The sequence below is a fragment of the Macaca fascicularis genome, chromosome 19 (assembly GCF_037993035.2).
Source record: "Macaca fascicularis isolate 582-1 chromosome 19, T2T-MFA8v1.1".
In the NCBI taxonomy this organism is placed as follows: Eukaryota; Metazoa; Chordata; class Mammalia; order Primates; family Cercopithecidae; genus Macaca; species Macaca fascicularis.
In genome coordinates, this window is record NC_088393.1 from 11,125,101 (window position 1) to 11,142,285 (window position 17,185).

The 17,185-nt window shown below is 51.5% G+C and overlaps 1 protein-coding gene across 3 annotated transcripts; it reads right to left on the reverse strand.

Moving 5' to 3' along the window:
• Positions 1-1,536: 1,536 nt before the first annotated feature.
• AP1M2 (adaptor related protein complex 1 subunit mu 2) lies at positions 1,537-16,346 on the reverse strand. Of its 3 annotated transcripts, XM_065535585.1 has the most exons (13): positions 16,232-16,346; positions 15,054-15,151; positions 12,566-12,722; positions 12,257-12,324; positions 9,735-9,865; positions 9,480-9,627; positions 9,259-9,385; positions 7,379-7,527; positions 6,905-6,976; positions 5,721-5,879; positions 4,013-4,138; positions 3,525-3,600; positions 1,537-1,950 (listed from the first exon to the last, which is right to left on the reverse strand). In XM_065535585.1, the coding sequence occupies exons 3-13, from the start codon at positions 12,684-12,686 to the stop codon at positions 1,928-1,930; spliced, it is 1,200 nt and encodes a 399-aa protein (XP_065391657.1). In that variant the 5' UTR covers positions 12,687-12,722; positions 15,054-15,151; positions 16,232-16,346; the 3' UTR covers positions 1,537-1,927. The 3 variants fall into 3 exon arrangements, with proteins under 3 accessions (XP_065391657.1, XP_045235710.1, XP_045235709.1); XM_045379775.2 differs by lacking the exon at positions 15,054-15,151 and having other exon boundaries at positions 7,379-7,521; XM_045379774.2 differs by lacking the exon at positions 15,054-15,151.
• Positions 16,347-17,185: the final 839 nt, after the last annotated feature.

Consider the following 17,185-nt stretch of genomic DNA (forward strand, 5'->3'; position numbering starts at 1 on the left):
CTTTAATAAGATAGGAACGCTTAGCCGGGCGAGGTGGCAGGCGCCTGTAGTCCCAGCTACTCGGGAGGCTGAGGCAGGAGAATGGCGTGAACCCGGGAGGCGGAGCTTGCAGTGAGCTGAGATCCGGCCACTGCACTCCAGCCTGGGTGGCAGAGCGAGACTCCGTCTCAAAAAAAAAAAAAAAAAAAAAAGTTAGGAACGCCGAGCGCAGTGGCTCACACCTGTAATCCCAACACTTTGGGAGGCTGAGGCAGGTGGATCACCTGAGGTCAGGAGTTCGAGACCAGCATGGCCGACATGGTGAAATCCCGTCTCTATTTAAAAATACTAAAATTGGCCTGGAGCAGTGGCTCACGCCTGTAATCCCAACACTTTGGGAGGCCAAGGAGGGCGGATCATGAGGTCAGGAGTTTGAGACCAGCCTGACCAACATGGTGAAACCCCGTCTCTACTAAAAATACAAAAATTAGCGGGGCATGGTAGTGCGCGCCTGTAATCCCAGCTATTAAGGAGGCTGAGACAGGAGAATCACTTGAACCTGGGAGGTGGAGGTTGCAGTGAGCCGAGATCACACCACTGTACTCCAGCCTGAGCAACAGAGCGAGACTTCGTCTCAAAAAAAAAAAAAAAAAAAAAGCTGGGCACAGTGGCTCATGCCTGTAATCCCAGCACTTTGGGAGGCCGAGGAGGGCAGATCATGAGGTCAGGAGTTCGAAACCAGCCTGGTCAACATGGTGAAACCCCATCTCTAATAAAAATACAAAAATTAGCTCGGCATGGTATTGGGCGCCTGTAATCCCAGCTACTCGGAAGGCTGAGGCAGGAGGATCACTTGAACCCGGGAGGCGGAGGTTGTGGTGAGCCGAGATCGCACCGCACTCCTCCAGCCTGGGTGACAGAGCGAGACTCCGTCTCAAAAAAAAAAAAAAAAAAAAAAAAAAAGGCCGGGCGTGGTGGTGGGCGACTATAATCCCAGCTACTCTGGAGGCTGAGGCAGGAGAATTGCCTGAACCTGGGAGGCAGAGGTTGCAGTGAGCCGAGATCAGGACACTGCACTCCAGCTTGGACTACAGTGAGACTATCAAGAAGGAAAGAAAGAAGGAAAGAAGGAAGGAAGGAAGGAAGGAAGGAAGGAAGGAAGGAAGGAAGGAAGGAAGGAAGGAAGGAAGGAAGGAAGGAAGGAGAAAGAAAGAAAGAGAAAGAAAGAAAGAAAGAAAGAAAGAAAAAGAAAGAAAGAAAGAAAGAAAGAAAGAAAGAAAGAAAGAAAGAAAGAAAGAAAGAAAGAAAGAAAGAAAGAAAGAAAGAAAGAAAGAAAGAAAGAAAGAAAGAAAGAAAGAGGAAGGAAAGAGAGAAAAGAAAGACGCGATGCTAACATGCGCCCTCTAGCGGCTTTTGGGGGAACAGACTGAAGGTGGGAAGCAAATCAACAGCAGAGGACCAGGGAGATGACCCGGGACTGAGGAATGGACACGTGTTGCCCACTCCCATTGCAGCACTTCAGTAATGTCCCCATTCAAAAAGCACATAGACAGCGGCTAGATTCATCTTTTTAATGACATCCTAAAATTCAGAGGAGGGGCCAGCGGGGCCTCTGGGCTCAGCAGCTGTGAAAGAGGGACACGCAACACCCGCTAAGGCAGGTCGTTGCAAGAAGGCACTCGCGAGGGGGACTTCAAGCCCCTCCTCTATTTCTTCATATAAAATCAGGGGGACGGGGAAAGCTCCAAGGGCGAGGGAAGCAGAGAGAGTTTCTCTCCCAGCCTATGGAATAAGGAAGATGTGAGGAAGGGGCGGGTGCTGGGAGCAAGAAACTGCCAAATCCAGGACCTGCCCTCACACAGACACACACAGCCCGCACCTTCCCTCCCTCTAAAATCTGCATCTGGGGCTGTAGGGAAGCCCCGTGTTCGAGCCCCCATCTCTTCTCCTAGCTGGTACGAAGTTGGTAATCTGCAGAGAAAGAATGAGGAGGGGCCATCTCAGAAATGGGGAGGGCGGCCAGTCACGGTGACTCACACTTATAATCCCAGCACTTTGGGAAGCCGAGGCGGGCAGATCACTTGAGGTCAGGGGTTCAAGACCAGCCTGGCCAACATGGTGAAACCCCATCTCTATTAAAACTAAAAAATTAGCTGGGCGCAGTGGTGGGTGCCTGTAATCCCAGCTACTTGGGAGGCTGAGGCATAAGAATCGCTTGAACCCGGGAGGTGGAGGTTGCAGTGAGCTGAGATTATGCCACTGTACTCCAGCCTGGGTGACAGAGTGAGACTCCATCTTGAAAAAGAAAAGAAATGGGGAGCGGGGGAAGGAAAAGGGACAGCCTCCCACACCCCCTCAATGTATCCCCTATCCCAGCACTTATGATCAACAAGGCTAAGAATGGTGCTAAACACAGGGACTGTAACCATAGCAACAAAGTGGTTTCCAGGCAGTAGATGGGAGTGCTATAGGTTCAGCCCCTTCTCCAAACTCACGACCACCCTAGAGCTGACAACTGCCCCCGCTTTTTTTTCCTTTTTTGAGCCAGGGTCTCACTTTTGCCCAGGCTGGCGCGATCACAGCTCACTGCAGCCTCCACCTCCTAGGCTCAGATGATCCTTCCACCTCAACCTCCTGATTTGCTGGGACTACAGGTGTACACACCACACCTGGCTAATTTTTTTTTTTTTTTTTTTGAGACAGAGTCTCGCTTTGTCGCCCAGGCTGGAGTGCAGTGGCCAGATCTCAGCTCACTGCAAACTCCGCCTCCGGAGCAGCTGGAGCTACAGGCGCCCGCCACCTAGCCCAGCTAGTTTTTTTGTATTTTTTAGTAGAGACAGGGTTTCACCGGGTTAGCCAGGATGGTCTCGATCTCCTGACTTCGTGATCCACCCGTCTCGGCCTCCCAAAGTGCTGGGATTACAGGCTTGAGCCACCGCGCCCAGCCCCTGCACCTGGCTAATTTTTATACTTTTTTGTAGTGCAGGGGTTTTGCTGTGTTGCCAAGGCTGGTCTGGAACTCCTGAGCTCAAGCGGTCCTCCCACCTCAGCCTCCCAAAGTGCTGGAATTACAGATGTGAGCCACCACACCCAGCCAACTGCCCTCATTTTAAAGACGTGCAAACTGAGGCCCAGGGTGCCATGACAAGAAGGGACCGTTCGCTTTTTTTTCCTTTTTTTTTTTTTTTTTGTTTTGAGACAGGGTCTCTGTCGCCCAGGCGGGAGTGCAGTGGCGGGATCTCAACTCACCGCAACCTTCGCCTCCTGGGTTCAAGCAATTCTGCCTCAGCCTCCTGAGTAGCTTGGATTATAGGCACATGCCACCAGGCATGGCTAATTTTTGTGTTTTTAGTAGAAACAAGGTTTCACCATGTTGGCCAGGTTGGTCTCCACCCGCCTTGGCCTCCCAAAGTGTTGGGATTACACGCGTGAACCACCACACCCGACCCTCGTTGGTTTTCTGAGCTAGAATGTGGTGAAACCCCCGAGTCCCTACCCACTGCCTTTCCCTCACCCCATTGTCCCCAGGAGCTGGGCTGCCTTACCGCCACTCTGGGTGATGTAGCGAACCCAGGGCAGGGCCTGGTAACCACTTTTCTCAATGATCTTCATGTATCGGACCTAGAAGGGAATGAAAAGAGGTGGTCCAGGATTGCAGGAGGGAGCAGGCCAGGGCCAGGGAGAAAGAGATGGCTTAGGCCAAGGGGCTACATGGCACAGGCTGGGATCGATGAGAGGACATCACATGGTCTTGGCGGGACAAGGTGGCACAGGCAAGGGAATGGTGAATGGCTTTGGAGGTGGAGAAGGGACAGAAGTGAACAAGCCAGTGGGGAACGAGGTGGCACAGGCCGGGGGAGAGGGAGCCCAGACTGTGGGCAGATAAAGGTAACACTGCTCTAGGGAAAGACCAGGCAACCTTCAGAGGAGTGTTAACACAGGCCAGGGGACTGAGGTGACTCGAGCCAAGGGACAGGAGAGAGGGGAACCCACCAAAGTCAAGGGGAGGAGCCTCCCTGCCCGCTTATCTCACCTGGATCCCAGAGACAGTGAAGTAGGGGATCTCAAACTTGACCCCGATGGGGGGCCGGCCCTCCACCTCCTCCTTTTCCACGCTGGGGAGGCCAAAGTGGGCTCGCATCAAGTACTCCTTGCCCCCCTGAGGGAACATGGGGGCATTAGGCACACCAGGGCCCCCCTACGCTCCTGAGACCTTCCTTACAGCAACCCCCGGAGCAAGATCTGCTCACAGCCCATTTCACAGACAGGAAAATAAACGCTCTTTAGCCTGGGCAACATAGTGAGATCCCATCTCTACAAAAGTTTAAAAATTAGCTGGGTACAGTGGAACATGCCTGTAGTTTCAACTACTCGGGAGGGTGAGGCAGGAGGATCCCTTGAGTCTGGGAGTTTGAGGCTGCAGTAAGGCGTGATCGCACCACTACACTCTAACCTGGGTGACATTCACCAGGGAAGATTCTGATTGCAAAACCCAATCAGGGTTTTTTTTCTTTTTTTAACTACCATGTCCTGTTTTACAGGCACTGATGATCCACCTCTCCCAAGATCACGGGGACAAACTAAAACCTCTAGCAGCCAAAGGATGTGGGTCACCTGATCCTGCCCACTTCACAGATGGGCAAACTGAGCCTCCTTAAGTGAAAATGGGTTTCCCAAACCCACCCAGCTCAGCAAAGCAATAGTGAGGAAGTTGAACCCAGGGCTGGTTTCTTCGAGACATTGGCAGGGGGATATTTAAATCTACTCACTTCCCGTCATGGAAGTTTACCCATCTTTGAAATAAACTGGCCTGGTTCCTAGCTTGATCACTCCCACAAAATAATCACTTGCATACATATGTACCTCTCTGATGTATTTGTATTTCTTTCTTCTTAATTTTTTTTCTTGAGACAGAGTGTCACTCCGTCACCCAGACTGGAATGTGGTGGCGCGATCTCAGCTCACTGCAACCTCCACCTCCCAGGTTCAAGTGATTCTCCTGCCTCAGCCTCCTGAGTAGCTGGGATTACAGGCACGCGCCCCTACGCCCGGCTAATTTTTGTATTTTTAGTAGAGACGGGGTTTCACCATGTTGGTCAGGCTGTTCTTGAACTCCTAACCTCAGCTGATCCACCTGCTTCAGCCTCCCAAAGTGCTAGGATTACACGTAGGAGCCACCACGCCTGGCTCCTTAATTTTTTTTTTTTTTTTTTTTTTTTGAGACAGAGTCTCGCTCTGTCACCCAGGCTGGAGTGTACAGTGGCACGATCTCAACTCACTGCAACTTCTGCCTCCCTGGTTCAAGCAATTCTCCTGTCTCAGTCTCTTGAGTAGCTGGGATTACAGGCATGTGCCACCACACCCAGCTAATTTTTATAATTTTAGTAGAGATGGGGTTTCACCATGTTGGCCAGGCTGGTCTCAAACTCCTGACCTCGTGATCCGCTCACCTCTCAACCTCCCAAAGTGCTGGGATTTCAGGCGTGAGCCACTGCGCCCACCTCCTCTTAATATTTTTATAGAGGTAGGGTCTCACTGTATTCTTCAGGCTGGTCTCCAGCTCCTGGGTTCAAACAATCTGCCATGTCAGCTTCTCAAAGTGCTGGCATTCCAGTCATGAGCCACCACACCTGACTGGGTCTCTGATTTACTCTCTGCCTTGTTCTCATGCCTCCTGGGCAGCCCCTACACTGCTCCAGTTCCCTCCACCCCCAGATCCCCCGCCGGTCCCTGGTGCTTACCGGGAAAGACTTAATACTCCAAATCACGACGTTTCTCTCTGGCACATACTTGGCGCTGCCCACACTGGTCTTGAATCTGGGGGAGTCAGCATCGCTGGGTACAGGCACAGCTATCTCCACGCTGTTGGCCACTGACTGTTTCTTAAACTGCCCCTTGGCCTGTCAGGGGAGCATGAAGAATTCGCTTGCTCATCCTTCAAATATTCACCAAGCCCTTTTATTTACTTATTTTTTTTTGAGACGGAGTCTCGCTCTGTCACCCAGGCTGGAGTGCAGTGGTGAGATCTCAGCTCACTGAAAGCTCCGCCTCCTGGGTTCATGCCATTCTCTTGCCTCAGTCTCCCGAGTAGCTGGGACTACAGGCACCCGCCACCACGCCCGGCTAGTTTTTTTTATATGTTTAGTAGAGACGGGGTTTCACCGTGTTAGCCAGGATGGTCTCGATCTCCTGACCTCGTGATCCACCCGCCTTGGCCTCCCAAAGTGCTGGGATTACAGGCGTGAGCCACCACGCCCGGCCAGACTTTGTTTTTTCTTTTTTTTTTTTTGGAGATGAAGTCTAGCTCTGCCATCCAGGCTAGGGTCCTTGTCTCACTGCAACCTCTTCTTCCTGGGCTCAAGCAATCCTCCCACCTCAGCCTCCCAACTATCTGGGACTACAGGCACTCACCACTGGGCTAATTTTTGTATTTTTTGTAGAAATAGGTTTCACCATGTTGCCCAGGCTGGTCTCAAAGTCCTGGGTTTAAGTGATCTAATCATCCCAGCCTCCCAAAGTGCTGGGATTACAGGTGTGAGCCACCACGCCCACCCGAAATCATGTATTGTTTTTTTTTGTTTTGTTTTGTTTTGTTTTTTTGTTGAGACAGAGTCTCGCTTTGTCGCCCAGACTGGAGTGCAGTGGCCGGATCTCAGCTCACTGCAAGCTCCGCCTCCCGGGTTCACGCCATTCTCCTGCCTCAGCCTCCCGAGTAGCTGGGACTACAGGCGCCCGCCACCTCACCCGGCTAGGTTTTTGTATTTTTTAGTAGAGACGGGGTTTCACCGTGTTAGCCAGGATGGTCTCGATCTCCTGACCTTGTGATCCGCCTGTCTCGGCCTCCCAAAGTGCTGGGATTACAGGTGTGAGCCACCACGCCCACCCGAAATCATGTATTGTTAATAAGCGTTCCCCCAAGGCCCACCTTGACCATGATCTCCACGCGGCTGTGGGAGAACTTCTCAATGACAGACTCAATCCAGATCAGTGGCTTGACCTGTGGGAAGAAGGGGGAGTTCTTGGAGACGGGTCACTCTCTTTCTTTTTTTTTTTTTGAGACAGAGTCTCGCTTCTTCACCCAGGCTGGAGTGCCATGGCGTGATCTCGGCTCACTGCAACCTCCACCTCCCGGATTCAAGCAATTCTCCTGCCTCAGCCTCCCCAGTAGCTGGGATTACAGGCATGTGCCACCACACCTGGCTAATTTTTGTATTTTTAGTAGAGACGGGGCTTCACCCTGTTGGCCAGGCTGGTCTCGAACTCCTGTCCTCAAGTGATCCACCGGACTCAGCCTCCAAAAATGTTGGGATTACAGGCGTGAGCCACCGCGCCGGGCCCAGCGTCACTCTGCAGCCTACCCCATCCTACCCCACCTACATGTGGCTGGACCCCGCCTCACCTGGGTGCTGAGGCGGTAGGACATGAGCTCAAAGTCACCGTCAGGTGGGATGAAGGAGATGGTGCGGTCGTTGTCAAAGCGAGAGAGCCGCACGCACTGGTGGAATTTTACATCCTCCAGCTCTACCGATTTGTTCTTGCCGCCTGAAACTCAGAGTGGAGAGTGCAGAGTGACCCTGGGGAACAGGAAAGGATCCCTCCTTACCTTCCCTGCCCACCACTATCACCGATTTCACATATGGGGAAACTGAGGCCCAGAGAGGATGAATAAAAACTGGGAGAGTAGAGCTGGAATCCAAACCTAGCATCTGTACCCACAGGGCCTGGAATTTTTTTTTTTTCTTTTTTTTTTTTTTTTTTTTTTGAGACAGAGTTTCACTCTTGTTGCCCAGACTGGAGTGCAATGGCACGATCTTGGCTCACCACAACCTCCACCTCCCGAATTCAAGCAATTCTCCTGCCTCAGCCTCCTGAGTAGCTGGGATTACAGGCATGTGCCACCACTCCCGGCTAATTTTGTATTTTTAGTAGAGACGGAGTTTCTCCACGTTAGTCAGGCTGGTCTCAAACTCCCGACCTCAGGTGATCCGCCTGTCCCAGCCTCCCAAAGTGCTGGGATTACAGGCGTGAGCCACCACACCTGGCAGTGTCTGACTTTTAAATATGATGCTGAGGCCGGGCGTGGTGGCTCACACCTGTAATCCCAGCACTTTGGGAGGCCGAGACAGGTGGATCACAAGGTAAAGAGATCGAGACCATCCTGGCCAACGTGGTAAAACCCTGTCTCTACTAAAAATACAAAAAAAAAATTGGCAGGGAGTGGTGGCACTTGCCTGTAGTCCCAGCTACTCGGGAGGCTGAGGCAGGAGAATCGCTTGAACCCAGGAGGCAGAGGTTGCAGTGAGCTGGGATCATGCCACTGCACTCCAGCCTGGTGACAGAGCGAGACTCCATCTCAAATAAATAAATAAATAAGATGCTGAGCCAGGCACAGTAGTTCACACCTGTACTCCTAGCACTTTGGGAGGCCAAGACAGGAGGATCGCTTGAGGCCAGGAGATTAGACCAGCCTGGGCAACAAAGCGAGACCCCCGTCTCTATAAAAAATTTAAAAAGTAGGTGGTCCATGCCTGTGGTCCCAGCTACTCGAGAGGCTGTGGTGGGAGGATCACTTGAGCCTCGGAGGTCAAGGCTGCAGTGAGCTATGATCACACCACTACACTCCAGCCTGAGCGACACAGCAAGACCGCATCTCTAAATAAATAAATACATAAATAAGATGTTATGGGCCGGGCGCGGTGGCTCACGCCTGTAATCCCAGCACTTTGGGAGGCCGAGGCGGGTGGATCACAAGGTCAGGAGATCGAGACCACGGTGAAACCCCGTCTCCACTAAAAATACAAAATATTAGACGGGCGCGGTGGCGGGCGCCTGTAGTCCCAGCTACTCAGGAGGCTGAGGCAGGAGAATGGCGTGAACCCAGGAAGCGGAGCTTGCCGTGAGCCGAGATCGCGCCACTGCACTCCAGCCTGGGCGATAGAGCGAGACTCCGTCTCAAAAAAAAAAAAAAAGAAAGATGTTATAATGTCTCCTCCTCCCAGTGGGTTATCATCTCTGTAAGAACGAGGGTTTGTCTTTTTCTTCACTGCTGTGTCCTCAGAGCCTAAAACTGCACCTGGCACCCAACAGTCGCTCAATCATGAAATAGCCTTTGAAACAGTCTTTGAAACAGTCAACCACTGGCTGCAATACTGGCCGTGACCAGCAGATGGCGTGGGAGCACTTATTTCAAAACCGGCGGCGATTCTCTAAGTCCCCACGTGGGCCAGGTTTGCGACTCCCCTGTGCACTTCTCAGAAGAAAGGTCCCCTAAATACTTACGGCCAGTGAGCTCGAAGAGCACGCGGTCATTGAGGCCCAGCCGCAGCTCTGGCATTCCCGACAGAAAAACCTTGAGCTTGATGGTACCAACGATCTCGCTCAGCAGGACGCTGCCGTTGGCGTTGACCTGAGGATGGATGTGGGGGGTGGTCAGCAGGCATCCAGCTCCCTCTCCCGCAGCCAGGCCCTGGAAGGGGTGCGGGGGAGGTATGCGGTCTTACCAGCAGGTTGACAGACTCTATGACATCAATGAAGACCTCGTTCTTCTTATACTTGATACCCTCAGAGCGCCAGGATACAGCGTTAGTGACAGTGGGTGGCACCCGTGACTTGCCTGTCTCCAGCTTGTTGCTCTGCTGAGTGATGTACCTGGAGTGAGGGCGGTAGGGACAGGCAGCTGGACACAGGGACACCTCTGTGGACCTCCTCCAGTTACTTACACCCACAGTCCAGCCTGCCCCCAGGGGTCCACTCACTCCTGCAGGATCTTGCTGTCAGTGGTCTGCGGGAAGCCAAAGTCCATGAGCTCATCCAGCAACTCATAGACGATGACAAAGTTGTCCCGGATGCTCTCCTCCTCCAGCTCCTTGAAGTATTCACAGAATACCTGGGGGTCAGGGGAGAGAGACACCCACAAAAGTGTGGCTAAGGGCTGGGCACAGTAGCTCATGCCTGTAACCCCAGCACCTTGGGAAGCCAAGGCACAAGGATCACTTGAGGTGAGTTCCAGACCAGCCTGGGCAACACAGTGAGCCCCTATCTCTAACAACAACAAAAATTTTATTAGGAGGTCGAGGCCTCAGTGGGCCATGAGGATGCCACTGGAGGAGGCACTCCAGCCTGGGCAACAGAATAAGATCCTGTCTCAAAAACAAAAAAGGCCAGGCATGGTGGCTCATGCCTGTAATCCCAATAATGGGAGGCCGAGGCAGGCAGATCACTTGAGGTAAGGAGTTTGAGACCAGCCTGGCCAACATGGTGAAAGCCCGTCTCTACTAAAAATACAAAAATTAGCCAGGCATGGTGGCACCTGCCTGTAACTGCAGCAACTAGGGAGGCTGAAGCAGGAGAATTGCTTGAACCCAGGAGGTAGAGGTTACAGTGAGCTGAGATTGTGCCACTATACTCCAGCCTGGGCAACAAAGTGAGACCCTATCTCAAAAAAAGAAAAGAAAAGAAAAGAAAGTGTGCTGAATGCTTGAAAAAGTAGGCAAAAAAGGCCAGGTGTGGTGGCTTTTTTTTTGAGACTAAGTCTCACAGTGTTGCCCAGGCTGGAGTGCAAGTGGCGAGATCTCGGCTCACCACAACCTCCGCCTTCCAGGTTCAGGTGATTCTACTGCTTCAGCTTCCCCAGTAGCTGGGATTACAGGTGCATGACACCATGCCCGGCTAATTTTTGTATTTTTAGTAGAGACAGGGTTTCTCCATGTTGGCCAGGCTGGTCTCAAACTCCTGACCTCAAGTGATCCACCCGCTTCAGCCTCCAAAAGTGCTTTGATTACAGGCGTGAGCCACTGTGCCCAGCCTCTACTAAAAAAAATTTTTTTAATTAGTGGGGCATGGTGTCTCAAAAAAAAAGAAAAGAAAGAAACAAGCCAGGGATGGTGGCTTATATCTGTACTCACAGCACTTTAGGCGGCTGAGGTGGGTGGATCACTGAGGTCAGGAGTTTGAGACCAGCCTGGCCAAATACAGAAAATTAGCTGGGTGTGGTGGCACATGCCTGTAATCCCAGGTACTCAGGAGGCTGATTCAGGAGAATCCCTTGAACCCAGGAGGCTGAGGCAGAGAACCCAGAGGTTGAGGTGAGCTGAGATTGTGCCATTGCAGCCTGAGCAACAAAAGCGAAACTCTGTCTCAAAAGAAGGGAAAGGTCCAGGTGCGGTGGCTCATGCCTGTAATCCCAGCACTTTGGGAGGCTGAGGGGGGTGGATCACCTGAGGTCAGGAGTTCAAGACCAGCCTCACCGACATGGAGAAACCCTATCTCCACTAAAAATACAAAAAAATTAGCCGGGCATGGTGGTGCATGCCTGTAATCCCAGCTGCTCAGGAAGGCTGAGGCAGGAGAATCACCTGAACCTGGGAGGCAGAGGTTGTGGTGAGCAGAGATCACACCATTGTACTCTACCTTGGGCAACAAGAGCAAAACGCTATATCAAAAAAAGAAGAAGAAGAAGAAGAAGAAGAAGGGAAGGGAGGGGAGGGGAAGGGCTTCCAGACTTTTTTTTTTTTTTTTGAGATGGAGTCTCACTCTCACCCAGGCTGGAGTGCAGTGGTGTGATCTTGGCTCACTGCAACCTCTGCCCTCCAAGTTTAAGCGATTCTACTGCCTTAGCCTCCAGAGTAGCTGGGATTACAGGCAGTTGCCACCACACCCGGCTAATTTTTGTATTTTTAGTAGAGAAGGGGTTTCACCATGTTGCCCAAGCTGGTCTCGAACTCCTGGCCTCAAGTGATCCGCCCGCCTTGGCCTCCCAAAATGCTGGGATTACAGGCATAAGCCACTGTGCGTGGCCTTTTTTTCTTTTTTTTTTTTTTTAAAGCACAGAGACAAGAAGTCACTTGCTCAAGGTCACACAGCGAGGAAGCAGGGAACCTGGGATTGGATGCCAAGTCTTCCAGCTTAGCTGAGCCGTACACTCTCTGAGACATTCTTGGTCCCTGCCCTTTAGGGAGAGATGACTTCATAAGTAGCTGATGAGATGCAGAGTGATGGGGCTTTGATGGTGGATGTACAGGGACACGAACAAGGCCCCAGGGAAGGGCTGAGTGTGGTGGCTCCCACACTTTGGGAGGCCGAGGCAGGAGGATTGCTTCAATCTAGAAGTTCTAGACCAGCCTGGGCAATATAGCAAGACCCCGTCTCTACCAGAAAAAAAAAAAAAAGAAGGCCCAGAGAGATCTGGGAAGGCTTCCTATCAGAAAAGGATTTTGAAAGAGGCTGGCAAGAGGGGTAGACAGATAGACCAGTCAGCCAATGGGACGCTAGTACCTACCTCTATTGTCTTATACAGGAAGGAGTACACCAGGGAGGCATTGGCGTTCTTCGATGTGGTGGCCACCACTGGGGGCAGCAAGGTTAAGGAAAAGGTGTCATTTATGGAGGAGTAAATGGAATACAGACCCTGAACCTCCACCCTGTCCCTTGCCACCGCCCTCATCTCTACCTGCCCCTGCCCGCTAGCCTGAGCCACAGAGATGTGCTGGGCAACGCCTGTCCTCAGCCCACCCTCTCTCGGCCTGAGGTGCCACCATCGCCAATACCCCCCACACCCACCCCCAGGGACACCACGTGGGGTGGATACAGTAGAGGTTGCTGTGTTTGATCCATAGGAAGTGGACTTCGCCGTGGCTCAGCAGCGGGGCCAGGGCGCCTTCCTCCTCCCTCTGTACCAGCAGAGGCATGAAGTGCTCAATCTTGCTCATGGCCACATCGCCCTTGTAATTGCGGCTGATCAACGGCTGAGGGTGGGAGGAAAGGACCTGGTCACCACCAGCATCCAGGAACCTACCACGCTGCGGGGGCACAGTGCCCGGTTCTGACCCTACTTCCTAGCTGAGGGGCTCGGGCAAGGCTCTGCCGCCTTGTGCCTGTTTCCCGCTCTATAAAATGGGAGTGTGATGATAACAGCTAAATGGGTCTAGGACCCTCACTAAGCACCAGGCTGTGTTTTAGTAAAGAGTAGGCGACAGCTGGACACAGTGGCTAATGCCTGTAATCCCAGCATTTTGGGAGGATGAGGCGGGTGGATCATAAGGTCAAGAGATCGAGACCATCCTGGCCAACATGGTGAAACCCCGTCTTTACTAAAAATACAAAAAATTAGTCGGATGTGGTGATGCACGCCTATAGTCCCAGCTACTCGGGAGGCTGAGGCAGGAGGGTCACTTGAACCTGGGAGGCGGAGGTTGCAGTGAGTTGAGATCGCGGCACTGCACTCCAGCCTGGCGACAGAGCAAGACTCCGTCTCAAAAGAAGAAAGAGAAAGAAAGAGAGAAAGGGAGGGAGAGAGGGAAGGCAGGCAGGCAGGCAGGCAGGCAGGAAGGCAGGCAACTAAAACAAGAGTAGATGTTTGCTAACTTATTAGTTCTTGCCACAACCCTGTGGGGTAGATGTTATCATCATCTCAATTTCACATAGGAGAAGTGAGGTTAGAAACCATGTCCATTGGAAGCATATGGAAACTGGCGATTGATCTAAGTCATCCTGGGTCCAGAATCCCTGCTGCTGCCCCAGACTTCATTTGCACCAAAGTGGGATTATTTAAAAAAAGAAAAAGACAAAGAAAGAAAAGTCCAGGTGCAATGACTCACTCATGTAATCCCACTGCTTCGGGAGACCGAGGCAGGAGAATCGCTTGAGGCCAGGAGTTTGAGACTGGTTTTGGCAACATAGCGGGATTCCTCTACAAAAAATTTCAAGAATTAGCTGAGCATGGTGGCCTGCACCTGTGTAGTCACAGCTACTCTGGAGTCTGAGGCAGGAGGATCGATTGAACCTAGGAGGTTGAGGCTGCAGTGAGCTGTGATTATACTACTGCACTCCAGCCTGGGCAACAGAGTGAGACCCTGAAGAAAAGAAGGAAGGAAGGAAGGAAGGAAGGAAGGAAGGAAGGAAGGAAGGAAGGAAGGAAGGAAGGAAGGAGGAAGGAGGGAGGGAGGGAGGGAGGGAGGGAGGGAGGGAGGGAAGGAAGGTAGGAAGGAAGGTAGGAAGGAAGGTAGGAAGGAAGGGGAGAGAAAGAAAGAAAGAAAAGAAGGAAAGAAAAGAAAAAGAAAGGAAAGGAAGGAAAGGAAGAAGGATAAAAAAAGGAAAAAGAAAAATGATTGTTCATATGATTGTGCCTGGTAGGAAGCCATCCATAATAGTGAACACTTCTGGCTGGGCGTGGTGGCTCACACCTTTAATCCCAGCACTTTAGGAGGCTGAGGCGGGCAGATCATGAGGTCAAGAGATCAAGACCATCCTGGCTAACATGGTGAAACACCGTCCCTACTAAAAATATAAAGATTAGCTGGGTGTTGTGGCACATGCCTGTAATCCCAGCTACTCGGGAGGCTCAGGCACGAGAATCACTTGAACCCAGGAGGTGAAGGTTGCAGTGAGCTGAAATCACACCAGCCTGGTGACAGAGCGAGACTCCGTCTCAAAAAAAAAAAAAAAAAAAAAAAGAGTTACTACTTCCTAAGGTTGTTTCGTCCAGCATCTGAACAGGGAGGACCCATGGCAGGTTCTCAAACATCTTAGTTCTCACTATTAATATTAACGGGAATATTATTTTCATCGCCACTCTTATTTTGGCTATTAAATGACAGGACAGGCTGGCTGCTGTGGCTTACACCTGTCATCCCAGCACTTTGGGAGACTGAAGCAGGGGATAGCTGGGGCCCAGGAGTTCAAGACCATCCTGGGCAACATAGCGAGACACCATCTCTACAAAAAAATAAAAATAGGCCAGATGTGGCTGGGCGCAGTGGCTCATGTCTGTAATCCCAGCACTTTGGGAGGCCGAGGTGGGTGGATCACGAGGTCAAGAGATTGAGACCATCCTGGCCAACATGGTGAAACCCCATCTCTACTAAATATACAAAAAATTAGCTGGGCATGATGGCACGCGCCTGTAATCCCAGCTACTCAGGAGGCTGAGGCAGGAGAATCACTTGAACTCGAGAGGTGGAGGTTGCAGTGAGCCAAGATCATGCTGTTGCACTCCAGCTTGGGCGACAAGGTGAGACTCCATCTCAAAAAAATAAAAAATAAAAATACAAAAATTAGCCAGGCACAGTGGCACATACCTGTAGTCCCGGCTACTCGGGAAGCTGAGGCAGGAGAGTTGCTTGAATCTGGGAGGTGGAGGTTGCGGTGAGCCAAGATGGAGCCACTGCACTCCAGCCTGAGTGACAGAGCAAGACTCCATTAAAAAAAAAAAAAATTAAAAATAGCCAGGCATGGCTGGGCGCGGTGGCTCATGCCTGTAATCTCAGCACTTTGGGGGGCCAAGGCGGGCAGACCACCTGAGGTCAGGAGTTTGAGACCAGCCTGCCCAAGATGGTGAAACCCCGTCTCTACTAAAAATACAAAAAAATTAGCCTGGTGTGGTGGTGGGCACCTGTAATCCCAGCTACTCAGGAGGCTAAGGCAGTAGAATCGCTTGAACCCAGGAGGCAGAGGTCGCAGTGAGCCAGGATAGCACCACTGCACTCCCGCCTGAGTAACAAGAGTGAAACTCCACCTCAAAAAAAAGCCGGGCATGGAGGGGTCAGCCAGCAGCCCCAGCTACTCAGGAGTTTGAGACCAGCTTTGGCAACATAGCGGGATCCCTCTGCAAAAAAATGTCAAGAATTAGCCAGGCATGGTGGCCTGCACCTGTGTAGTCACAGCTACTCCAGAGACCAAGGCAAGAGGATCGCTTGAGCCCAGAAATTTCAGGATGCAGTGAGCTATGATTGCACCACTACACTCAAGCGTGGGAGACAGCAAGAGACCCTGTCTCCAAATTTAAAAAAGACAAGAGGAATAAAAGGACTTCAGGAAGAGGCAAGGCAGCCACAGATCGGGGGAGTTAGAGGCCCCTGTTCCAGCTGCCTTCCCCAGGTATTAACACTGTGGATGCCGACGGTGATGGAGATAATTTCAATTTGCTGAGTCCCTAATATTTCCAGAAAGGCCACTGTGCTAAGTAGTTTACACGCAGCGAGTTGTATTAATTCTCATTGGGTGGGGACCTCTGTTGCTCCCATTTTTACATACAGAGAAACTGAGGCCCTGGGAGGCGATCGCCTTGGCCTCAGGCACAAAGCGAGTGAATGCTGGAGGTGGGATTTGACCCGGGATTTCCAGGGATTGCGGGGGCGGGGGGTTGTTCCCAGGCCCCTTGCTGGGGCCTCCGTGGCCTGCGCGGAGGGGTCGCCCCTGAATCCCCGGGAGCGAGACCTCACCTGTCCGTCTCCCAACTCCTCATGCCCAGCCTCACCTTGCCCTTGACGTCGAGAATGAAGACAGCCGAGGCGGACATGGTGGCAGCTGAGGGACCTAGGAGGCGGGCAGGGAGCGCCGGGAGGCGACAGCGGCGCCGCTTCCTTCTTCCTGCGGAAGCGCCTGCGCCCAGGTGAGAGCCCAGGTGTGTGCGTCTTAAAGGGGAGGCGGCCAGGTGAGCAGCGCTGTCGGCCAACGTGAAGACGGCTGCGGGGCCGGGAGAGGTACTACGACTTCAGATGCGTCTGCTGCCCCCCTTCACTTTCCCTAGCCACCCAGCAGTAATGACGGGTGGAGACCCCAGACCAGTCATCCATCCTTCCATCCATTCATTCATCCTTCCTTTCATTCATCTGTCCATTCACCATCCAACCATGCATCCTTCCATTCTTGCATTCATTAATCCATCCATTAATTAATCCATCCATGCATCCACTCATTTAGCCATCTTCCATCAATTCATTGATCCATCCATCCGGCATCCATTTATTCATCCATTTTTGCATTCATTTATTTATTCATCTATCCATTATCCATCCATCTATCCATTTATTCATCCATTCATTCATGCATTCTAACATTCATCAATTTATTCATCTATCCATCCATCCATCTGTTCATCCATTCTTGCATTAATTTATTCACCTAAACATTTATCAATCCATCCATCCATCCATCCATTCATCCATTCTTGTATTCATTAATTAATTCATCTATCCATTCATCCACCCATCTATCCATCCATTCATTCATCCTATCATTAATTCATCCATCCATTCATCTTGTTTCTCCTCAGTCTCACCCACACACGTCAGCCCCAGTACAACAGGGACTTTGTCTGGTTCATGTTTATGTCCCTAGTGCTCAGCACTGAGTGCTCAAAATTTGTCCAATTCATTCATTCACTCATTCATATAATAAATTTTACTGGTGAATTTTACTGAGTGAATTT